The 26,912-nt window shown below is 40.3% G+C and overlaps 2 protein-coding genes across 2 annotated transcripts; one reads left to right on the top strand and one right to left on the bottom strand.

The window, feature by feature from the left end:
• Positions 1-1,932: 1,932 nt before the first annotated feature.
• LOC139477909 (ankyrin repeat domain-containing protein 50-like) lies at positions 1,933-25,651 on the bottom strand. The gene is made up of 9 exons (XM_071260350.1): positions 25,599-25,651; positions 23,366-23,647; positions 21,820-22,104; positions 20,951-21,244; positions 18,567-18,654; positions 17,717-17,730; positions 6,087-6,170; positions 5,553-5,600; positions 1,933-3,227 (listed from the first exon to the last, which is right to left on the bottom strand). The coding sequence occupies exons 1-9, from the start codon at positions 25,624-25,626 to the stop codon at positions 2,224-2,226; spliced, it is 2,127 nt and encodes a 708-aa protein (XP_071116451.1). The 5' UTR covers positions 25,627-25,651; the 3' UTR covers positions 1,933-2,223.
• On the top strand, positions 9,718-10,608 carry LOC139477869 (uncharacterized; the record flags this gene model as incomplete). Its single annotated transcript, XM_071260304.1, has 1 exon — positions 9,718-10,608. A coding segment is annotated over one exon (891 nt), but the record flags the coding sequence as incomplete, so codon positions are not given.
• Positions 25,652-26,912: the final 1,261 nt, after the last annotated feature.

Raw genomic sequence — 26,912 nt, 5'->3', positions numbered from 1 at the left:
AAAATTGGTGTCCTGAATAATTTATGTACAGACTTCCAGCCCGTGCGTTTCAACATAGTGGATACTGCGTGCATACTGCGTGCATACTGCGTGCATACTGCGTGAAATGGGGCCACCGTTTCTGAGAAACTACCGAAGTTACATAGATGAAAGTTTGCATGTCTATCTATGAGATTCTTGTGAAGACTGAGTTCGTAAATTGGTGCTTTTCCCGAGAGGAGTGGCCTTTTGTGTGTATTAGTTTCACATTAAATATTTTTTTCTCATGACAGAAAGCAACCCTAGCGCCTATCTTTTCTTCACTGTGTTATTTCCATAGCTAATATTAACTTCTTTATTGGTCATTACTGAACATACAAACAAAATACGTATGTGCCCATGGTAGGATATTGATAACGCTGATTTCTTATTTTGTATCCTTAATAATAATTGTATTTGTTAAAAAAATCTTATCTGGGAGAAAGATGAATGCATTATTGCGTTTATTTAGATTCGGTTTTTTTATTCACAAGTTTAAATCATATTCCCTCGAAAAGAAAAGGGTAAAATATATATTGATGGAAGCGAATAAGGGAACATTGAAAAAATGAAGGGAAATAATCTTTGCTGTCAGTACATTTGGATAAGGGCGCATACAAATTCAACACGTCAGAATCAAACGTTGACATGTATTTGTGTGCATTGTTTCCAACACTTAGACAAGGCAGGGAAACCCATGACAGCATATCACGTGACTGTGTCTAAAACAAAGTGTTCCCTTCTCCATGTCCATCAGTATAATTGCTGAAAACCATTTGTATAAACGACTGCTAGTTTTACTTCCGTCATTCAGTTTCATTTCCGCTCTTATGACGAATAATTCCATTTGTGTCTTTGATCTATGATCATTATTTATTTCAAACTTTACTTTAATGTGCATGTATATATCAAGGTGTAAATACAGTTCTAAAGTCGCAATTATTAAAAAAAATTTCATGAAAGGAAATGTTTTTTACCAACAATAAGTTAATCCTTCACCTGCGAAGGTCATAGTTTCCTTGTATGAAATATACGGTAACCAGTATATTAGGTTTAAACCATTAACAACGTATAGTAACACCCGAAATATAAATAAGCTGTCAATTTCAACGAGATTTGTTGTCGGTAAATTAAACTCACAGACAATTATCAAATGTCATATGGCTATCATTGTTAGTATATATCCTTATTACAATGGAAGGAATTATTGGAGATCCAGATTTCAAACAAGGGCGCTTGCTAGAATTGACTTGCCACATTCGGCTGCTTCAATATGACAGTTCATGTAACAAAAATAGCATTTTTCATTGATGGCTAGGCAGTGCATATACCTTTGGGATTTGTTGAATTTGGATACCGTTGTGACGACAATCAACGCTTGTTGAAAGTTATACCATTTGGTTACACTGTGGGAATATATAAGAACACTTTTTATACAATGTATACGTTTTTGAAACCGCGACTGACGGCCAGGCACCATGAGAGATAAACACATGATCTTGATAATAGCCGGATTTGTACAATCGACTGTTTTTGACCGAGATTTCTTATGAATATAGAAAAGGCTTTGCCGACTGTAAATTTTTAATCCAAGCAGCAATAATTTGTACATATTAAAAGTAACTCCACAGAAAATAAATCTATATGTCTGCCTTTGTTTAAACTATAGCTACCACACAGTGCAGGCATATGTTGTATGGTTATGTCCTGTGTGCCGCCCTGTTTTGGCAGAGAAAACAGCCGGTCACTTTGGTGCAAGGCCTTGACCGCAATGCCGTGACGTCATGGACAGTGTGACGTCACCGTCATTGTACATTTGGCGCCACGACAGCTGGGCGAACCTCGGCTCAGTCTGAGGTCACAGAGTGCAGCGAGATGTAAACAAACAGTTTGTTGTGTGTTCCACGACTAATTATAACTTGTGACACACAATTAACACAGACTAATTATATCACGAGATGCAGGTTTCACATCATAATCACACATTATCTTTATTTACACTCAGTTGACAATTTTTTAAAGTTCCAAACACAACAAATGACAAAATGTCTCAAAATATTTTTATCAAGTTTCATTTCTCCTCAAACACAACAAACATTCTCACCTAATCCAGGAATATATAACACGACGACGTGCACGGCACACCACGTCACTGTCAGTAACAACATGTCCCCCTCCGCCGTCTACACAAACACGACACTGACGTCACCGAGCGCCGCGGGACACCAGGAGATCCGCCACTCGCTGATGTCCCCCGAGTCTCGCCCAGTCCACAGCTGTCCGACCCGAGTTGTTCCTGGCGTCGACGTCCACCACGCTCTGAGACAGCACAAACTCCACCGTCTCCATTTCTCCTCCCCAACAGGCCCAGTGAAGAATGTTGTCACCGACCACGTCCACCAGTGACACATCAGCCCCTTTACTCACCAGGAGCTCCACCAGGTCTCTGTGTCCCCTCTCTGCTGCCCTCACCACCGGTGTCCTGCTCCCCCCTCCTCTACTGTTGATGTCAACCAGGTTCAGAGACAGCACAAACTCCACCGTCTCCACATCTCCTCCCCAACAGGCGAGGTGAAGGATGCTGTCACCATCCTCGTCCACCAGTGACACATCGGCCCCTTTACTCACCAGGAGCTCCACCACGTCTCTGTGTCCCTCCTCTGCAGCCCTCATCACCGGTGTCCTGCCCCCCACTCCTCTACTGTTGATGTCCACCACGTTCAGTGACAGCACAAACTCCACCGTCTCAAAATCTCCTCCCCGACAGGCCCAGTGAAGGGTGTTGTTACCGACCACGTCCACCAGTGACACATCAGCTCCTTTACTCACCAGGAGCTCCTCCACCTTTCTGTGTCTATACAGTGCTGCCCTCATCACCGGTGTCCTGCTCCCCCATCCTCTACTGTTGATGTCAACCACGTTCAGAGACAGCACAAACTTCACCGTCTCAATATCTCCTCCTATACAGGCGTGATGAAGGGTGTTGTTACCGTACTCGTCCACCAGTGACACATCAGCTCCTTTACTCACCAGGAGCTCCACAACGTCTCTGCGTCCCTCCTCTGCTGCCTTCATCACCGATGTCCTGCGCCACCCTCCCACTCTACAGTTGACGTTGACTCCCGGTGTAGACAGGAGCCGCTTCACCTCCTCCTGGTCCCCGGCCTCGCTGGCGTAGTAGAGGTCGCGGTCTGCTTGTGATGGAGTCGCTGTAACACAAAGTAAACTCTGTACACATCCAGACATCTTTGTCATACATCTACTGTGTTCACACCTCGAAGTGGTGACACGTGACAGGAACATCGATACATGATGAACCACTTCCTGTAAGGATGACAACAATATAACGATGTGGGGAGTGGTTTATGTATTGAACTAAGAATAATCTATTCACGTGACATTTGTTTAAAGCCCCACCCTGAGTATAAATAGCCCGCAAGGTGGCGGTGTTTCAGTTTCGAACAATGAATGACAATGTAAACACAACCGAGTGTTGGGAGAAGCTTTTTTAAAACCATACGGGAACCAGATCACCATTGACCGTCAAACTCTCGTATCAACTTGAATGACAAACCATGGATACAACAAATGGCTCCATATCTAGATATAAGTCAATACATTTTCTGTAGTTTATCATAAAAAATCGAATCGATCGTGTTTGGCGTCTGCATCAATCACAGTGGGCGGAGCTTATTTACGGTTGCGCTATAAATAGCAAAGCACATGGTCATGTGTACATGTGACACATTCAAGGTATTTGTGGTCAAAGTGCATGGTGTTGTATATTTTTACGGCAGAACTGCAGCGGAACATCGGTTTCGGTTCATGTAACAGTAACGATACTTAAATACGAAATTGACGACTATATTAATTTCAATTGCAATTTCGCTTGTCTTCAATAGGAGCAACAAAACATTTTCATGTGAAGCCTAATTTGACGAAGAGTTGGTCGAGATAATCAGGGAGCCTTTGGTCATTTCGACTTTATCGTGGAGAAAGTTCCAATATTCAAAATGACATCATTCCGATTCACAACTCGAATCGACAAGATGGCACCTCTCTTCCCGCCCTTGCAAGTGCAACAGGAACTTTAATAAATTCAGTGCCGATTCTTGGGATTGGTGAATCAGTGCCACAGCTAGATTTCATTGTGGAACCAGATGGAGCCGAATATGTATGTTCACACTTCTATTGTCAACCATGGCACAGGCAATCGCAGTTGGGGAAGGGTGCGGCCACCATGTTGCGGACATTCGTCGATATGAACACATTGCTTCTGGACTGAGCTAAATAAACAAAGTGTTTGGAGAGATCTATATACTTGGACTTGAAGAAACGGAATTAAACGTTGCGGTTGCAGCAGATGAAGGATTCGTGTGGACAAAACGGAAAAGGGATCCCAGATTGTATTTTGGAACTTGTGTGTGAAGTGTATCCAAATACCCCGAACAAAAAATATATGGGACAAGTGTGGATCTAATGATCAAAGTCAGTTTTGTGTGTGAAAATTCTGTGAAAGAAAAGGAAATTCATAATTAAAGTTGTCTTGGAATATGTGTATTGGAGTTTTCATTTATCGTAAGTACAGTATTATCTGGATACGCCTTCTGTAGGTCAAAACATCAAGTATATTTCCTTACTTATTTACCAGTTGCTTATGTGCATTGTTATGTTGATACACGTGACATATTCATCTATTGTAGTCAAGCTGAGAAATATTGGCGCAACTTCTGGTGCTTCAAATTAGTCCCCTTCCTAAACACTAGTTGAAAAATATGTGTAATAATTTAAGTTTTATGAATATAAACTCATTATTGTGTGACACAAATCTAACTGTTGAATGCAAATGACCAAAAATAAACAAATATTTGTAATTTTCGGATTGAACTGAAATAATCGCGTCGCCAATTTCGTATTTAAATATCGTTGCTGTTACATTAACCGAAACTGATGTTCTGCTGCTGTTCTGCTGTATAAATATGCAACACAATACACTTTGACCACAAATGCATTAAATGTGCCACATGTACACATGACCATGTGCTTTGCTATTTATAGCGCAACCGTACATAAGCTCCGCCCACTGTGATTGATGCTGACGCCAAACACGATCGATTCGATTTTTTATGATAAAACTACAGAACATTTATTGACTTATATCTAGATATGGAGCCATTTGTTGTATCCACGGTTTGCCATTCAAGTTGATACAAAGTTTGACGGTCAATGGTGATCTGGTTCCCGTATGGTTTTCAAAAAACGTCTCCCAACACTCGGTTGTGTTTACATTGTCATTCATTGTTCGAAACTGAAACACCGCCACCTTGCGGGCTATTTATACTCAGGGTGGGGCTTTAACGTTTGTTTGCTTAATAAGATAATAGACAGACACTGTCAGTACAATTGCTGTCTCAAATGATTAAGATAATATGATATTTATCTTTACATTGCTTTACATAAGCTTGTTCATTGAATACACTGTATGCATGAAGGGTTAGGAGTGAGCTTTCTGCCTGCTGGGTTCTCCCACCTACCGTGTGAAGCAGTGGAGAGCCGTGGATACAGGCTCGGGTCACTCGAGGCTGAAACACAGAATATGTTGTTTAGAAAACTATATATAGAGGTCTAGCACACAAGCATTATAAATATTGACCACAGACTAGTCATTGCCATTCCACCAGTTTGAAGCCTTTCAAAAGGTTTACTAGGTTAGAATACCTTTGTTATAGTAGAAGTATAAAGTAGTTTAGTGATTGTCAACTAGAATACATGACTGATAAATATATAACACAAACATACAAACATAGATTGTAGTTCATCTACACCGTCTCTATACACGTGATTGTTTGATTAAACTTTATGGTGGAACTACGGGCGTATTTGTGGACATGTTTAAAATCAATAGGATAATAAGGGTATTCATCTATCAACTTGGTAAATGCAGAGACTGTTTACAGGAAAGTTGCAGAGTGTAATCTAAGCTATCCAGCTGATATGGTGATCTGACCAAATATCCTACAAAGTTGGACAATGACACTGTCCACCACATACTGGGTTCTCCCACCTACCGTGACGATCAGACTCTTGTGTCGTCAATGGGACAAGTGGCACTCTCTCGCTCTGGCTCACATCCTGACTTGGATCACTTGAGGCTGAAACAGAATATGGTGGTCTGAAAACTATATATAGCGTATGATAAGCATTATTAATACCTCGGATAACTTCTTGTCATCCATTCGACAAAGAGGATGAATATAAATATCAGGTAACTCAGTGATTGGTAAATGGCTAAAATGACATACTATACAGTAACACAGGGATTAATCAAATGGAATTGCTCAGAAGCAGTAAATGTCAGTAGAACATTCCTAAATCGGAATAAACACTGTCCCTTTATATATAACTAATTGTATGGCTTTGTAGGGGCAGCCTGTACTTCACTTATAAAAAGACCAATAAATAGGAAGCGTTTTAATGCTTTGTTATATATTATTACACTGATTCTACAATCGTCTACAATCACTAATTCGTCTAATTGTATAGCTTTGTAGAGGTAACCTGTATTTCACTGATAACAGGATATATAGGAAGAGGTTTCATGCTCAGTTTTATATTATTACACTGATTTTACAGTCCTAAATATGTTAAATACAATGCTACAAAAACTCTGAGTTTAAGAAAATTACAATTTCTTCCCAATTTGTCTTAACTTAGAATCCTGGATAAATCCCTCATACAACAGACGCAACAGATTGTTGCTTACCTATAGATATACCCCGTGTGTGTCTATCATTAAATCATTAAACACTTTTGAATCCTATTACCTTACTGAGACTGATTGCTTCTCTTTGATGAGTAGCGCAAATAGATTGTTTTGATGTTTTGGAACATAAACTTACAACAGAATTAAACATTGTTTTACAACACTGAAAGCAAAATCAGAACTAAAATATAATGATAAACATGATAATATTATGTGCATTCATTATATTGGGACGCTCACTGAGGTTTCACATAAGCCATCATCTCATAATTTCAATTTTGGGATTGATTAGTATTTTAGTTTGAATTAATTAATTGTGGATGGAATTGTTGGGACAAGGAAAAGGCCAACGGAAGTTGATGCGTTAGGCCTACTCCGTAGCAGCATAGTGTCTGCACATGAGGGTAATACATAAATACATATTTCTCATTTTCATTGCCGTTTATGTTATTATGTGTATTATAATAAGAATACTATATTTGTTGTGTGCGAGAATCAATGCACACTGTTATATATTTTTGCCAGAATGATAAGGCACATCCAGTGTTAGACCAGTGAAAATACATGTTTGACGCTCGTTCATTCAGCGTCTGTATTAATCACCAAAATGTAGAATGCTGCGACGAACGTTTGTAAATTATTTGTTGTTCCAAGGGTATACATTGATTTTAAGGGAATACAATAACACTAAAACATCAAGAATGTATGTGTGACTAGACAATTAAGTGATATGATCCTCTGTCATGTTACGATATTACTGTGTAAACCTTGCCAGAATTTCAATATTCAGTTACTCTGTTCAAAATAGACATGAATATATTGACAACGGAGCGTTGTGTAACTAGAATATTTGTTTTACTGGGTAAACACAGACGTACGACATGAAACAGAAACAGTTTAATATGTCAGTGATGACAATGCAAAGATGATGCAATGTAAAGAGCAACTGGTCTACTTGACCACCGGACCTTGTTACTAATAACAATAATAAACAAACTCAAACAGATTTGTAGACGAGACCGAAGTTTGCGAGTTTGTTTGTTATTATTATTAGTTACATAGCTCTGTGACCTGACCCAGCGTTTGTGCAACACAGTGACAGTTAGAATGTCAGGCAAAATCGATGCCATGTTCGGCTGTACACGGGTACAAACACGAGGTGATCGGCCCACATCTACATGATGTCATCTATATGACGACAAAGAGGGAAATGGCGACTGCCCGTGTGATATGCGCTAATATTGATTTCGCAATTAACTCTTTGCCATCACCCTGTCTTCTACGTTTCCTTGCCATTCTTTAAAAAATGCTGGATCAGGTTATAACATTGGCTACACATAATATTTCCCGCACTGATTATATTATTATTAGTTCTCACTACAGGGTAAACAAAGCTTAGCGGTAGCGAGAACTAAGATCTGATTTTAAGGAGATTGCACTGAAATAGGCCGAACAGAGAGTTAGGCCTGGGCGAGGCCTAAAGGTTGTTGGTTTGTTGTTTAACGCCGCACTCAGCAATATTCCAGCTAAATGACGGCGGTCTGTAACTAATAGAGTCAGGACCAGACAATCCAGTGATTGACGTCATGCACATCGATCCACGCAATTGGGATCGATGACATGCATCAACCATGTCAGCGAGCCTGACCACCCGATCCAGTTAGTCGCCTTTTACGACAAGCATAGCCACCTGTTACGGCAAGCATGGGTTGCTGAAGACCTATTCTACCCCGGATCTTCACGGGTCCAAGGCCTAAAGGACCTACAGTTAAGACATTGTGTAGGGTGTAGCTTCATAGACATTAGTAGGCCGAGGCTAATGTATTTGGCCCCTGGGGGTTAAAACGCCATTTATAAATGTTTACATCCAGACGTTTGTTTCTCCCCAATGACAGGATAAACAACTGTCTGGGTGCAAACACTGTTACAGCAAGCACCTGATTCCTATAACATTCATTCTGTTGTACATCAATCTTAACTTATTTATCATATCTGTTTCATCTAATTTCCTAAAATTAATTATTCTAAAAGTAGAAACTGATAACTTACCCACCGATGACGTCCTAACATGAATGACACATGTCACTGCCGGTCATGAAATGCCTTGACAGAGGGTGACAGAAGACATATTTCAAATTTGGCAATAATAGAGAAGAATGTGCTATAAAAGTCATGAAAGTGTCCTCTATGGCCAGTTGAAACCAGACTTTTGTGGGTTATTTATCTCAATTTACAAGAAACGTTGAAATTGGTCCCACAAAAAAACTGATAGTATATACCACCTTTAGTATTCATTCACAGTATAGACAATGGTCTAGAAAATGGTAGACTTTATCAATACGACAGCTACCCAACCCACCAACGCACGACCAAAAAGACCATGACCCTTCTCCACCAATGAATCTCAAATGGTCGGCCCCCATAATCGGGCACCTGATGCAATCTTTAGACATCAAATATTCTGCCAATCAACCGATAAAATACAAATATAAAAGAAATAGTTTTGTCCACACTTGTGTAAACATATATATAATAATCGAGTCTGGACCAGACAATCCAGTGATTGACATCATGAGCATCGATCCACGCAATTGGGATACGACGACATGCATCAACTGACCCCAGCGAGCCCGCCCACCCAATCCCATTAGTTGCCTCTTACGACAAGCATGGGTTGCTGAAGATCTAATCTACCCAGGATGTTCACGGGTCAGTTGATGCATGTCATCGAATTCCAATTGCGTGGATCGATGCTCATGATGTCAATCACTGGATTGTCAGGTCCAGACTCGATTATTTACAGACCGCCGTCATATAACATTAATGTTGCAGCGTCAAACAAGAAACAAACAATAAAAATGTCATAGTTCCAAAATACATCATATTTTCTTCTATTTTTTAAAAATAATTTTGACTTTCTAAAATAAGATTAAACAACACAGAGAGGAAAGCCCCAAGTCCTATTTGATGGTTATCTTCACACTAAAAACGTCGAGAGACTGACTTGCGTACACTGGAAGTGCGTCAAGTCCTCATGTAGAGGAAGACTCACGACGGTAGGAACCGTGATGAGGAATGCTACAGAGCATAACCATGCCCCTGAGGATAGCCAGAAGGTCCGGTTTATGAGCACCTTGAGGAAAAGAGCGAGAGAGGAGTCAACCCCGATGCACACCCTCTACAACGACGAACGCTACAACTTGAACAACGACGAGACAGGAATGATGCCATCCTTCCCCACCATGAGCAGCGCGTTGTACCGGCACAGACAGAAGACGATTCCTGTTTTGCCACAGACAAGATCGGAGGAGGATCTTCAGGATTCCTGGACGCAGACAGTAGATGGACGACCCTTACTCCTGTTTGCTGACGGTGATGATGACAAGATTCTGGCGTTTGGCAGTCTAGAGAGTCTCGAGGCCTTGCAGTCATCTGAGATTCTATACATGGATGGAACGTTCACTGCCTGCCCTGGACTAAGGAATCAAGTGTACATCATCCATGCAAGACTCGGAGCCACGACCTATCCCCTCATCTTCGCCTTACTCCCCGACCGTCAGACAGACACCTACTCAAGACTCTTCAGGCTACTCAAGGATGAAGTTCAACAGAGACTAAACAGACCACTTGCCCCGTCATGCATCCAGACAGACTTTGAGATGGCTGCTATTCGTGCTGTCCAAGTCGTGTTTCCTACTGCCGATGTGAAGGGATGTTTCTTCCATTACTGCCAGGCGATATGGAGGAAGGTCCAGGATCTGGGACTAGCTGTCGCGTATCGAGAAGATCCTGAAGTCTGCAAGAGGATAAAGGAGCAGCTGGCCTAGCCGTACTCCCCAAGAACAAGACCCAGGACACGTGGGTTGACGCAATGGACAACAAATCGCCTTCAACGACTACATCATCACTACCTGGGTCGACCACGGAGCACGATTCCTCCTACCACTGTGGAACCATCACGGTACAACAGGTCCCAGGACGAACAACAACCTGGAAGGCTTTCATAACTGACTCAACCGAGGTGTTCCTCACCGACATCCCCACATCTACCGATCTGTGGAGGGAGTCAGGAAGGTGGAACAGGCAGAACGAGCTAAGATTTTACAGCTGGAAGCGGAAGTGGAAGCAAAGTTATTCCTGTGCATCTGTTGTCAATTGTATATTTTATTGAATGTTTGCAATTGAAGTACATGTAAATGAATGTATCTTTAAATGATTACTGTGTGTGTTCCATTCAAATGATTCAAACTACCCTTGATGTAATTGATGTTTAAATAATGTACTTATTAAGCGAGGTAACTATACTGCGTACGCGAAACCCGTGAGCGCACATAACACTTGTTGTTTGATTCATTTGTTCATGTATGGCTACATTTTCAGTATCATTAAGCTATTATTTATGTCACATTCAATGACATGCCGTCGAGCATATGACTTTTAATAATTAACGGTAGTTTAGATAAATAACATGTGGCTATATTATTTAATTAGCAGATTGAAATCTTATAAATATTTGTGTATTCTTATTATTCGGTTTAAGTGGTATTCTGTAAGGTTGTATTGAAGCAAAGCTCATCTTTACGTTTCTAATAAACAACCAAAGATCATGTAAGATTATTTTAGTAATTGGTGAGATATTTATTGATACTTGTGTATTCTTATTATTCGGTTTAAGTTATATTCTGTAAGGTTGTATTAAAGTAAAGCTCATCATTACGTTCTTCATAAATAGCAAATATCATGTACGATTGGTTTAGTTATTGTTAACACATGTAGTACGTGCCTTACCGAAGAGTTATCCTATTTATTTAAAATACATTGTCTTTAATTGCGCTATATCACGTGTAATATATTTTCAACCAAATGGAGAGTGTCTTCGTTTCATTGTTAAATGCATTTGTTTATTGTATGATACATTGTAAAAGTTATACTGCAACTGTTATTTCATAATTTTCGGAATACTTTAATTGTCTTAGGTTGTACTTTGTTTATGTTTTATTGTGATATGTAAATGCCTGATGACTGATAAAACCGCATCAGTCGGGACGAGTACAATCAGCCACACATACACGCAACCGTGCATGCACGTCGGTTTTTAAATGGACACGAAGTTAAACCCCATTTCACCTCACCTCACCTCACCTCACCTCACCTCACCTCACCTCACCTCACCTCACCTCAATTCAACACAACTCAAGTCAACTCAACTCACCTCGGCCTCAGATTTAAAGCAGAAGTATACGTTTAATTAATTAATAAAACGGAGTGGCTTTTTTATTTAACCTACATGTTTTTGTAAATATTTGGCATAGTGAATACTTCACGATTCTCCAAAGGACATATGTATCTGCTGCATTCACATAACATTTTATAGGAAGAATATGTGTCACACGACACATGATGAATGTCAATTTCTATGTTCAAACAAACAACAGATTATCAAAACTTTCATGATACATTTTTATTGCATTTTAGATAATATTAAACAGTAATAGATAGCCTACATGTACCTATATTGCAGCAGTGAATTTGTTTAACTGCTGAAAATATTATTCTACATTGAAATAGTAAACTACTTCATGAAATGAATGTTCTGTGTAATTCCCCGCACCTCAAAGAAATTAACAAGTACGATGTACAACGATGTTGATGTTGACGTATAGTATACTGGACCGCAAAAGAAACGTTACCCAAAGTAACATTGCATGAACGTTGTCATTTAAATATTTGGGTAATTTTTGTCAAAGTTTTCTACAATTTAACATTGCCTTGTCCGGAAAAATGAAATTTGATGATAAAAAAAACCTAAGCAGATGACAATAAAACCGATCGCCCAAACGCACCACGGCAACGGCCATGGTGTGTGTTCCGTGCAAATTGAAATTCACATGCGTTACCCCATTTCTTGCCCTGTGAAAATCCACCCAGATCGGATAACATTCATTCGTTATTTAAGTGCTACCACAGAAATCCGCGACACCAAGCTCTTGGACGATTGCATGCTGGACAAACTGCCCGGCAAGTAGCCAATACATTTCAAGTCCACATAAGGACCATGTACAGACTCCAGCAACGGTACCAGACCACCAACACTACACATGACCGACCAGTGGGAGACCAAGGGTCACAACCCGACGTCAGGATCGTCAGATTGTGAGACATCATCTTTAAGATCGCTTTGTTACTGCTGCGGAAACTGCTTGACAGGCCATGGGGACAGCGACACATTAGTGCGGACACCGTACGTCGACGATTGACGAGCAGACACCTCCACCGTCACAGGCCACACCGAAGACCCATTGTGACACCACGTCATCGCTGGGACCGTCTTCAGTAGGCAACACAGCACCAGCATTGGCGCCACCAGCAGTGGAGAAGAGTCCCCTTCTCAGACGAGAGCCGTTACTGCATCTCAACAGCAGATGGCAGAGAGAGATAGAGTCTGGCGACGCCGTTGGGAACATTGTTTGGATGCTTGTGTTGTTGAGAGAGACTCGTGAGGTGGTCCGAGCATCATGGTGTGGTGTGGAATTGATCTTGCACAGAGGGTCGGCCCTGTGGTCTTCCCGAACATCGGTCCAGGGAGAGTCAATGGTGACACAGCAGCTCGGTATATTGATCAAGTCTTGAGACCACACGACATACCTCATTTGGCACGTCGCCGCAATTGCAACCACGAGTTTCAGCATGATAACGCTCGTGCCCACACTGCGAGAGCAACAAGAAACATCCTCCAGCAGAACTGCATAAAAACCATGCAGTTGCCTGCACTCATTCCCGATTTAAATCCCATTGAGCAACTGTTGGACAAGATTCAATGACAGCTGAATGATGTCCGACCAAGGCCTACAACTGCAGCTGAACTGCGTCAGGCGTTCCTCAGAGTGTGGGCTCAAGTGCCTATTGCCTTCATCAACCGCCTCATCCATTCCATGTATCGAAGTAGTTGTATTTCACTTTAAGAACATTTGGCACTTTAATTTCTACCTTGATGATCAGTTTTGCGAAGTTTCATCTTTTTAATATGTCTCAAAGTATGTTAACAGTGTCTGGACAAATAAGGTTACCCAAATATCTATCCACGGTGACGTTTCTTTTGCGGTTCAGTATATTAATATGACATTACGTACATCACACACCCCTTCACAAAATAGCGAGTTCACTGTCAGCAGTACGCGGCATGTTTAGAGCAGGTTTTTCCGTGATGCTGGGATCGCACATATACATAAATGAGTCATTTAAGTTCAGTGATTAGAATAAATTTGAAATCAGCTTGTTTTTATGTTTTCATTCTGTCCTCAAGACTACGTGTAAAGGCAGACCGACGTCGGTGTGCGTGATTTCGCGTCAGTCATTGCGTCACGTGGAACGATTTGTCTTGAATTTTTCTTAAATATTTAAGTATCTTTTAATAATTCATGAATTCTTGCAACGATTGTGTCACTTGATTGTTAGTGGTATGATGAATTGAGGGATGTACGTGTCATAGCTGAGTGTAAAAATCAGCATTAGCAATTGACAATAGTCTTTGGTCCTTGTCAATCTATCAAATAGTATTATAAGGACTAGTGGACTAAAACTGTAAGTTTCTATCGTAATGTGACAGGAACGTCGACAGACGCGAAAAGAATCGTGATTTTGCAGCATTGTCCAACATGGAGGTTCGTTTCAGAGTTTTTACGACGTTACCAAAACGAAAATAGGGTTATTGGAGTATTTTCGGAATGCTTTTTGGTGTTTGGACAAAGAGCAGACACCAGATAGTTTTACGTTTAGCTATACGTCATTCAAATAAATAATTACATTGAGAATGGGGAATTGGTAAACTGCGAAAATAGTGCCATTTTCTTGGTATATTATTTTCAGATGTTGTTTATTGTACATATGCTTTGCCTATAATGGTTGTTAATGACATAACATAATACACAACTTCCCGAATACCTTCCTGCCGAATACAAAACTATGAAGTGTATTTGTGTGCGTGATGTAGTGTAAGTTTTAGAAACGTAATATGGAACTATACTCATCTAGCCCAGGTCGACAGTGTACAGTGACATAGCTTACCGTGTCAAATATGACACTATGAACAGTTTAACATGGAGAAGTACACCGATGAAAATGTCAAAATCCTTACATAGTTATTCCACGTACCTGCGTTTCATATGCCTTTTATTGACTGGTGACACTTAGGATACCGAAAAGCAGACGTTACCGACGTCGTCATTATTGTCTATAAATTGACGTGTAAATGTCACCTGATTTCATACGCGATTTGATTGGCTGCGTGCGTACAACTTGTCTCATCAAAACAGAGCATGTCCTATTTCGTACAGATCACGTCCAAAAAGTTTCTTATGTCAAAGGTTGGCTCGACTTTCCTGTTCACACGATGGAATGTGTTGCATGCAACAAATTGTAAACAACCAGTTGACCTGTCTGAATGCCCCTTTGCCATTCACACAGTCGCCGCTCTAAGATAAATGCAGTTAGGAGTTATACTACAGTCTAACCATCGATCACGCCTGCCGTCACTCCAATATTAATGCAGTGTGGAGTGATATACTGTAAGTCTTACTACAGTCTTACCACCAATCCAGCCGTCTATGTGTCTATGCAAGGGACCTTGTGGTGCATGTCTTGGTTATAATGTCTGATGTATATGTGATCGCAATTTGGAGTGGCTGACTTGGTCATACTGTCTAATGTATCTGTAGTTGCAATAGGGACCTTGACGATTCCTGTCGTGGTCATAATTCCGATGCATGTGTGGTTGCAATAGTGCATTTGGTGTTCCTGTCTAGGTTATAATATCCAATGTATGTATGACGGCAATAGGGACCTTGGGGTGCCTGTCTTGGTCATAATGTCCGATGTGTGTGTGGTCGCAAAAGGGATCTTGGAGTGCCCGTCTCTGTCATAATGTCTGATGTCAGTGAAGTACGGGCCCATATTAATCTCGTCGATGATGCACTGTCAATAACTGTCCTCCTAAAGGTCTGTGAGCCCTAATTCCTTCAGCCCTGAGTCATCTGGCCACTGTCTGTCGACTAACCATGTGCCCTAAGGCATGGCCGTCGTCGCTGATGACGACACTGTCAGGAAGCGACTCGGGAGATGCAAATACGCAAGTACCAGTGTCCATGGGGCGTGGTTACCCTGGGTCTGTCAATTCTTGGCCTGTTTGATAACTGCTCGGTCTGTCTGTAACGTTGCATCAGGTTAGTTACATCAACACGGGAGCTACCAACGGTTCTAGCAATGTTGGCATGGTTGGCTCCCATCTGCATCTATCAAGGGTCTGCACGCGTTGTTCGGGTGTCAGTCGTGGCATTTCTGTGGTTCCGTCTGTATTGCCAAAAACCCTTATTGCATGTGTTGTGTCTACTGTCCAAGCGGCATGTGTTTCGCACTTTTTCACACTTCTAGAAAAGACGTGCTGTCGACGTGTATCACTTTCTGCAGAGACCATCGCTGCGTTTGCACCTTTTGTTTTCAAATTCCCTTTTAAAGTGGTAAAGTTGATTTGGGTCGTCAGTTTAGTATTGTTGTACTGTACGTATTTAAGTTTACAATCTGTGGGTTTAACATTACTTAAAAAAACCTGAAATAATTTATTTTAATGAAAGGGAGACAGTGTTGTTTGGTTGTGTTGACATACTATCATCCATGTGTTGTTTGGTTGTGTTGACATACTATCATCCATGTGTTGTTTGGTTGTGTTGACATACTATCATCCATGGGTTGTTTGATTGTGTTGACATACTATCATCCATGTGTTGTTTGGTTGTGTTGACATACTATCATCCATGTGTTGTTTGGTTGTATTGACATACTATCATCCATGTGTTGTTTGGTTGTGTTGACACACTATCATCCATGTGTTATTGTTGTGTTGACATACTATCATCCATGTGTTTGGTTGTGTTGACATACTATCATCCATGTGTTATTGTTGTGTTGACATACTATCATCCATGTGTTGTTTGGTTGTGTTGACATACTATCATCCATGTGTTGTTTGGTTGTGTTGACATACTATCACCCATGTGTTGTTTGGTTGTGTTGACATACTATCATGCATGTGTTGTTTGATTGTGTTGACATACTATCATCCATGTGTTGTTTGGTTGTGTTGACATACTATCATCCATGTGTTGTTTGGTTGTATTGACATACTATCATCCATGTGTTGTTTGGTTGTGTTGACACACTATCATCCATGTGTTATTGTTGTGTTGACATACTATCATCCATGTGTTATTGTTGTGTTGACATACTATCATCCATGTGTTTGGTTGTGTTGACATACTATCATCCATGTGTTGTTTGGTTGTGTTGACATACTATCATCCATGTGTTGTTTGGTTGTGTTGACATACTATCATCCATGTGTTGTTTGGTTGTGTTGACATACTATCATCCATGTGTTATTGTTGTGTTGACATACTATCATCCATGTGTTTGGTTGTGTTGACATACTATCATCCATGTGTTGTTTGGTTGTGTTGACATACTATCATCCATGTGTTGTTTGATTGTGTTGACATACTATCATCCATGTGTTGTTTGGTTGTGTTGACATACTATCATCCATGTGTTGTTTGGTTGTGTTTACTTTACCTGACTGTCCTAGAGGACGGTCTGAGTTAATGGTAGATTACGTTGCAGTCAGAGATAGATGAATGATTGAAAATATCAACTTAAATATTCTGCGAAAAAATGAACTCCCTTTGCTAGATTTGCTAGACAAGTAACCTGACATTGTCGTCACATGCTGGTTCTGGCAATAGTGCAGAGGCAGTCGTAAAATGTGAAACAAGATCGTCCACATCCCAAACAGTTCACCAGATTAGATTAGATTAGGTGCATACATGTATATTGGGTGTGTCAAAAGTATGCTTCAAGTAAAATATGAAAAAGGAAAGTATCACTCACAAGACCTTGGATACCTGAAAAAGAATAAAAGAGGAGGTAAGTAAACTGTAATATTTAAATAATGTAAAATTGTGTTTATCATTAACAAGGGGACACGGTTAGCTCAGTCGTCGTAGACCCTACAGTTTGTTGTGCAGAATTGCAGCCATTGTTCGTGCCAGAATAGAGTCCCTCAGGCCAGCGAAAACCTAGGATCGTATGAATCCCAGATCGAGCTGATTATGTGTCTAGGATTGTCAGCACCATACCCGTGCTCGTGGGTTTCACCGAAGTGGTAAACGTCTGAGACCTGCATCACTTCGGGCTTTCCTCCCACATCAAACTGACACGCCGTGATATAACTGAACTACTGCCGAAAGCGGCGTTAAACCACACTAACTCACCACCTCTTCAGTAACACTACCAACAATCATATAGAGAAGATATACCGTGTGCTTTAATGAACAAGTATTCGTGAGAATTATTATCGGCCACGTAAACCCTTTGTCAAACGTTCTTCTACATCGTGGACTGCAAAGAGATGTGCTTCATAAAACACAGGGCACCTGCTTGACATTTCCTCGTATTCCCCAACCCCTTCTGGTGACTCCACACAAATACACATTCACATTTGCCAGTAAAACCATGACCTGTGTTGAATTAAGACTGTCATCAATGAACGACTATATACAATTGCTATAACTGATAAGGATGCTTATACCATAAATATATAAAAACATTCGTGTTTTCGAAGAAGTGAAGTCTTGTAGACTCTAGTACAGCATTATATCCTTTGAAAATAAGTCAAATTTACGCTGAACAAAATGAAGCAGTTTGAGGTCACTACCCGACCCACACAAAGTAAACTCACCTCTTCCAGCAACAAATTGTTAAAAAGATTAAGACCGCAACAGGTAACATCCACATCCAGTGCATACTGTGTCTAATGTGTCCCTCACCTGCAACAAACAAACATTATATGATTTATTAATATGCCTAATGTGCCCTTCAGCAGTAACAAGCAAATATAATATGATAAATAAGTCTGTCTAATGTGTCCCTCCCCTGTAAAACACAAACACAATATAACTAATAATAATTAGCCCGTCGAATATGACCCTCGCATGTAACACACACAATATGACTAATTATGTCTGTCTTACGTGTCCCACACCTGTAACAAACACAACACAATATGACTAATTAGTGTGTTTGATGTGTCCCACACCTGTAACAAACAAACACAATATGACTAATTGGTCTGTCTAATGTCCCTCTCGCCTGTAACAAACACAAACAGAATAGGACTAGTTTGCGAAGAGAAATGTCTTAACAAGGGATGAACAACCGACGACAATCACAGTGTATAAATCACTAAGAAACGTGTGTATTCACTTGAGCTAAAGCGAACATGCTGGAACACGAACTGTAGGCTATGACTAATAACACCGCGTTCATTCGTGGTTAGAGTAGGTCCCTGGCGATCGGTGCAACACAGACACAGCTTGTAGGAGAAAGCAGTTTTAGTGAGGTTTTGTCGGCAGTCGTTGTTATTAGCATCGAGTAATAGATTCACATTTCGTTACGCAAGGTTTTTTTTGTGAAAAGGCATCTTAATTGTAAAGTATCAATTGAAATTAGACACCCGATTATACAAGTTAATCTAGTTTGACCAATTAGAATCAAGTATTCCTCACTGTTATGGTTGAATGATGGCTTACTAACTCTCTTTGATCTTGTTACACACATCAAGAGCGTACTGCAACATACCGTTCAATTTAATAGTAATTTCAGTATCAGTATTACATATCATAAAATACCCCACAAGTCTTATACCAAACAGGTAAAATAAAGTAATGATTGTACCTCGTTACTGTCATACAATTTCATAAATCATAAGGCTATAAGCCAATCAAAATAGTATTACAACTCTAAGGGATTAAACAAAATAATTTCTGATTAATATGGAAGAGGCAAAATATGGCAATATGGAAATGTATTATTCGAAATATTATTACTTCTTTACAAATTAATCATTTATGTGTCTGTCATGAACCCTCCCATGGCACTAGCAAATCACTAGCACTGATTTATGAATGTGTTGCTTGTGTTTGGATAATCGCAAACCAATTCGGACGATGTGGAATGAACTGGTGGGGATTGAACGGGGTGCTCTGAAATGTGTGTGTTTTGTGTCAGGGTGTGTTATATTTGGAGTTTGGGATTTGTCGCGAGTGCTGTAATACTTTACTTGGCTTGTGTTTCTTGTCACCTGAGATGGACCTACTGTATGACCAGCTTCATTTTTATTCCCCGTTATCATTTGCCGCCGCTTCTCGGCCTAGAATGCACGGAGAAGGTCGGCCTACTCGGAAACCGGAATAGTAATTCCGCCTACGGCTATTTTCTTGTCCCCGATGACTAATCGGTAAAACAGGTCGGAAAGTTTGTTTTGTTTCTTTTTTAAATTAAGTTCTTTCCTTACATTTTATATCTTATTTTTTAAAGCTAGATTCATTTTATTTGTCTTACCATTGAACATTTTCAGAGCCTATCAATTCGATGTTTTTCATCTAAGATTTGCTGTGTCTTGGTTTCTCAAAATCTTGGAGGTTTTTTTTCCGATATGATAGTGAATCGGGTTTAAGTTTGGGACTGATCAGGGGCTGTGTCGACGGCCACATCTGAGCAGGGTAGAACTAGTCTACAACATTGTTTTCATTCGTAATTGTCTTGGTGCTAGATTCCTGTCATTTCCGAAAAGAAGGCATCATAGTCAATATCGCTCAATAAATCAATTTTGTTCACCTCAGTAATTTTACATAATTCATTTTCTTCACTTGCGTTATTAGTATTGATAGATAGCCATTTGATATCCACATAGCAGTAAGGACAATCCGTGTTATTTCATGTAGCAGCTAGACGAGAACTGAGAACTTTGATGTCTAAATGTAGTGTTATTTGAGAACTTTGATGTCTAAATGTAGTGTTAACTGAGAACTTTCGATGTCTAAATGTAGTGTCAACTGAGAACTTCGATGTCTAAGTTTAGTGTTAACTGAGAACTTCGATATCTAAGTGTAGTGTGAACTGAGAACTTCGATGTCTAAGTGTAGTGTTAACTGAGAACTAAATTTGAATCATATAAACATAAAATATTACTGTATTTGTTTGTTCTGATGGTAGCACATTCGAGGCAAATTCAATACAACTAAATATTTGCTATAGTCTGTGTAGTGTAGTGTAACTGTCTACCTGTTGTTGTGTTACAGAAATATCCACTGTGTCCATCTATACACCCGATGGTACATCCCGCGTTGCGTTGATTGCACGTGGTCTTGATGCAGTTTGGGCTACAAAGTTGATCACAGTGGTCACCATGCCGACCATGAACACACCCCTGTAAACAGGTCCCATTATCTCTGTGACAAGGTCGAAGGTTTGTCTCTGGAAATAGGCCACAGTCTTCAGAACAAGAAAGGTCGCAGTCTCGTCCATACTGGCCCGTGTCACATATTATGTCTTTCTTTACATTTTCTTCTATGGAACCTGAAAGACAAGCAGTAATTAAATGGCATACTCAGGACGTTATTTTCATTCAAATAATTACAATTAGGCGACGGTGATAATGCAAACTAGACAAGACAAATAGCATGCATTAATTCTTTAAAACAATGGAGTCTCGATGCAGACGTAGCTGAATTCGACCCAAGCACGAGAAACGTATCAATGAAATTCTACCAAGAAAGTAGTCCGTCATTATATAATCAAAGGGTATCACCAAGGGGGAGACCCTAATAACGGACCTAGAATTCGATCTCACACATACATGTATGTTTGATACCAGTTGTCTCAAATGCCTCACCTACAACTTCATATTTGGTTTACTGAAAGCATGGTGTCTTAAAATACGCAATATATTTGTTCTTTATGATATAGATGTCCTGATATCTGGGATAAATAGAGATTAACTCGCGAGTATTTACTGGCAAAATGTAGACTGAACTGCAAACTTGTAACAGATTGGACTCATTCCCACTATTACTCTCATAAGTGTACATATGAACATATTTAATACAACTAAATATCTGTTACAGTCTGTGAAAAGAACTGTATCTGTGTACCTGTTGTTATGTTACAGAAATATCCAACGTGTCCATCTATACACCCGATGGTACATCCCCCGTTGCCTTGGTTACAAGTGGTGTTGATGCAGTTGTGGCTACAAAGTTGATCACACTTGTCACCATGACGACCACGAACACATCCATGTAAGCATTTCCCAGTGTATTTGTGACAAGGTCGAAGGTTTCTCTTTGGGAACAGGCCACAGTCTTCAGAACAGGGTCGGTCGCAGTTTTGTCCATACTTGCCAAAGTTACATATTATGCCGTTCTGTACTGTGGGATCTGCAAGACAACCATTAATTAAATGGCATACTTAGGACGTTATTTGCTTTCAACTAATCACTATTATGCTTGACTGAACGTTATTAGGAAAACTACAACTTTTTCAATCTCTGCATCTTTTCTGATTAATAGTTGCCTGATTGTTGAACGTGTAATGGATCCATTATGGCTGACATGAATTTCAAAACATCAACACCAGATAATCAATCGCTAATATCTGTCCAAATTGATTCCATGGCCCTTATAAGGTACAATAGTCATGACAGATACAAACAGGTCACTGACAATGGTGATGAAAAGAAGTTTTCACGAACAGTGGAAGCATACCTTGCTCTTCGGGTAGATTCACTCACACACACAACATTCGTGAACAAAGAAGATAAATTAATACATAGAATGAATCCCCAAAGAACATACGGGTATGTAATTCTACAACAACTTGCCAGGCATATGACATACGAGCTATTTATTACAAACACAAAAAGAAGACATTGCTGCCTAAAATATGATACAAAGAGAAAACTAGGCGAGTGAACAGTGGAGAAGTTACCAAAAGACTTTACTAGACGAATGTCTGCCAGATGTCATTTCTCTTACAAAACGAAAAAGAGTTAGATACGTTTTGAAACAAGGAGTTGTAAGATTAGTGGTATCACACAATTTTAGCATCGAATCAATTCACATTTTGTATATTTCATGATCACAGTGGCGCACAAACACATAATATAACGGCCATTTGTGACGTCATCTGGCTTACTGTTTACTACCCATACCTAGTGTGACCCTCCACAATAAAAACTTCCGACATGTCTGTGGATTGTCGAGGTAATGATGACAATGCAAACCTGGCAAGACCAAAGGACATGTAAAGAACTCTAAAACCATCGGGGGCACGGGGGGCCCAGTCGTCTAAGGCGCCGCGATTCGCTGTACAGAGTTGTGTCCCTTGGGCACGCAAGAAACCCATGAATGTGGGTTCGAATCCCGGTTCGCCCCGATTATGTTTCTAGGTTTGTCAGCACCATACCCGTGCTCGTGGGTTTCACCGAAGTGGTAAACGAAGGCACGCGAAGGTGCTGTCTACATGTAGATTCAACTGGGAACTTGTAATAGATTGCAGTCATTTTCACTATTCCTCTCAAATGTGTAGCTATAGTGATAAAATGTGACTGCGTATGTTTATTCTGATGTTAGCACTTCCGAGGCAACTTCAATACAACTATATATGCTAAAGTCTGTGTATGGAACTGTATCGGTGTACCTGTTGTGTTACAGAAATATCCAATGTATCCTTCTATACATCCGATGGTGCATCCCCCGTTGCCTTGATTGCACGTGGTGTTGATGCAGTTGTGGCTACAAAGTTGATCACATTGGTCACCATGACGACCACGAACACACCCTTGTAAACACGCTCCAGTATCTTTGTGACAAGGTCGAAGGTTTCTCTCTGGGAAGAGGCCACACTCTTCAGAACAGGGTCGGTCGCAGTTTTTTCCATACTTGCCGAAGTCACATACTAGGGCACCATGTACTGCAGCAACTGAAAAATACAAATATAATATTACACATCTGCTGAATGCCGAAAGTAAGGCTACATTGTATACATAAAGGTCACCACATGCACGTTCTAGAGGTGATCCATCACAGACGTGATATGATTTTGTTTGTTTGTTGTTTAACGCCGCACTCAGCAATATTCCAGCTATATGACGGCGGTCAGTAAATAATCGATTCTGGACCAGACTATCCAATGATTTACGTCATGAGCATCAATCCACGCAATTGGGATCGATGACATCAACCAAGTCAGCGAACCTGACCGACCGATCCCGTTAGTCGCCACTTGCGATAAGTATAGTCACGGGTCCACATAATATGAAAACATAATATAAAAAATAAGTGAGTGAGTGAGTTTGGTTTTACGCCGCTTTTAGCAATATTCCAGCAATATCACGGCGGGGGGACACCAGAAATAGGCTTCACACATTGTACCCATGTCGGGAATCGAACCCGGGTCTTCAGCGCGACGAGCGAACGCTTTAACCACAAGGCTACCCGACTGCCCCCTTATAAAAAAAATGATAAGCATCTGAATGACATTGATATGTTATATGTTATATGGCAGTGTATTTTGTTGTTTGACAATGATTGTAACTTTGTTACATTTATTTTGGACGATATTCGGTGGACGCTTGTTGGATTTTGTTTGGACACAGGAAGTTACTATATTCGGATGCTAGTATGGTGTTGAAGCTTCAGGTTCGGCATTCCGCGGACGGTGATAGTAGGTTACCGAAATTTCTGTAATGTTAAATATTATGAGGGCACGGTATGGAAATTTCCAGCAGCTTGCTAGGTTGTAGCGTGTGTATGTGTCCCTCATGCTACTTCATCGTTTCGGAATCAGCATTCATGTGAGGATGGCTCAATATCCCTGATTCACTGCATACCCAATCTCGGAAGCTTGGCCACTGTCGCCACTGGGTGAACTATTATATTATCATATTATTTTTGTACACAAAACTACGGTTATAACGAACTAAAAAGGACCGTTAAACATTAGTTCGTAATAACCGTAGTTCGTTATAAGCACATATACAGTATAATTACAGTAAATGGCCGTCATAGTATTGCAACTGACTATTGTACTACTTCTCTATTGTGTCCTGCCATTGTAATATCTGTGCAGTAAATCGTGTTGATTTGTAAACCTAGTTTATTTTGTAATACATTTGTTGATTGTATTTCACTTGCTTCTTGTTTGTTGGTTTCACACTAGGTTCTTTTATGTACAGATTTCTTGGGTCACATATTGTTTCAATTTGGAATTCGACGCGTAACAAATACCACCTAACAGTAGTCCAAGTGTGTACGTGCCATGATATACAGCTATTCTACCTGAAGCTGAGTCGTCACCCTAGCGAATGAAGGACACTTTGTGACGATTTCTCGAGACTGCATAATAGAACCTGACATGGACAATGACGTCAGCTTCCTGTCTCCAGTGATAACCCCTGAGAATTCCCTACCGTGAACACACAATCGTTATTTATGATCACTGGAATCCTATACTCACGATTTGACACTGAGAGTGTCGGTGACAATGACTTTACCTCAACACCTATTCATCTGTTTGTATTCCCCTTTCAAGAATAGGCCAATTGAACAACGGTAACAACAGATCTCTGTGACGTCCTTTACCTGAAGTCGGTGTATTACCACACAAGTAACAGGCTTGTGTGAGCTGTTCGCAAAACTGCTTAACTAATGATGTAAGTGTAGACTGAGAGGCGGTGAACCAAGACACCAGATATGGTTAGGGTTAGGGTTAGGTTTTACCGATGTATGACGGATGAATTTGTCAGTCTGTCCGCGCCTTCTCCATTTAGCCACCACGTTCTCAGATGAGAAGTTTTCATACTTAACTAACGTTAACTCAAAGAGTAAATACAGTAACTATGTAGCTGTGTCGTGTGTGAATAGGTACTCACAAACTGTGACAAGCAACGATCCAAGCATGGCTGCTTATCCCCTCAAAAGATCCTGCAAAATCAATATCATTATAAATTTCACCCAATTACTGTTATTTTACTAATAATTCATTAGTTTATATTTTGTGTAAAAGATTCGGATTGAAAGTAGACAAGTCATTGAAGTATTAGACTCGTAAATACTTGGAAATATGTGAATTCAATATATGCACTCATGCATACCACAGTGCCCTGACTGAGTGAGTGAGTTAAAATTTAACGTCATATCGGCAATATTTCAGCCATATCGTGACGAGTGTGCCCTGACTGTCGAACACTAATATGCTATGCCTCATAACCCTTTCAGCTACACGATGCCTCTCTCACCATGGATAAGCGTGAGTCACACTATGTGCAGACAACCACATTTAACAAATATATGTACTAACTGACTTTGCATTACAGTAACTTAAAGCAACAAGGCCCTTTCCATATTCATCAGAAACATCTGCCAAAAGCATTGATTAACGTAGGCGTGCCATTTTTCAGCTTAAGTTTTACGCGTGTTTAAAATTGCGAAAATATTTCTCCAATTTGTGTTTTGTTCAGAAACTACCAACGTAAATGATTTGAAATGACTTACCGCACCAACAGAGTGACACACGACAGCGTAGTAAGGAACTACACCACGGTCTATCTCGTCTCCAGTGAACTGTGACGCGAGGTGGGCGTGGCTATGACTGAACTGTGCAGCTGTATACAACGTGGGTATCTGCCACACAGGAATGCAGTAGACCGGGTTGTAATGTTTGTATGTTTGACCAGTTATTTGATTTTATGATTAGTTTCTTTAATTCGATTCTTCAATCAAATAGTATCTTGGCTGTTGGGGTGGAACCAGTGTAACCTTAATACACCCTCGATCAAATATGCACAGCTCATTATTGATGGGTCAAACAGATGATAATAAATAAAAGTATCAAACTCAACACCTATGTTCATATCACCATTTCTGTACATCTCACCATCTATGTTCATCTCACCGTCTATGTTCATCTCACCATCTATGGTCATCTCACTATCTATGTTTATCTCACCATCTATGTCCATCTCACCATCTATGTTCACCTTATCATCTATGTTCATCTCACCATCTATGGTCATCTCACTATCTATGTTCATCTCACCATCTATGTCCATCTCACCATCTATGCTCATCCCACCATCTATGTTCATCTCACCATCTATGTTCATATCACCATCTATGTTCACCTTATCATCTATGTTCATCTCACATCTATGTTCATGTCACCATCCATGTTCATCTCATAATCT

The sequence above is a fragment of the Haliotis cracherodii genome, unplaced genomic scaffold, assembly GCF_022045235.1.
Source record: "Haliotis cracherodii isolate W230 unplaced genomic scaffold, xgHalCrac1.p SCAF_37, whole genome shotgun sequence".
Classification (NCBI taxonomy): Eukaryota; Metazoa; Mollusca; class Gastropoda; order Lepetellida; family Haliotidae; genus Haliotis; species Haliotis cracherodii.
Note: the sequence above shows the minus strand (reverse complement) of the source record. Positions and strands in the feature narration are given on the sequence as shown.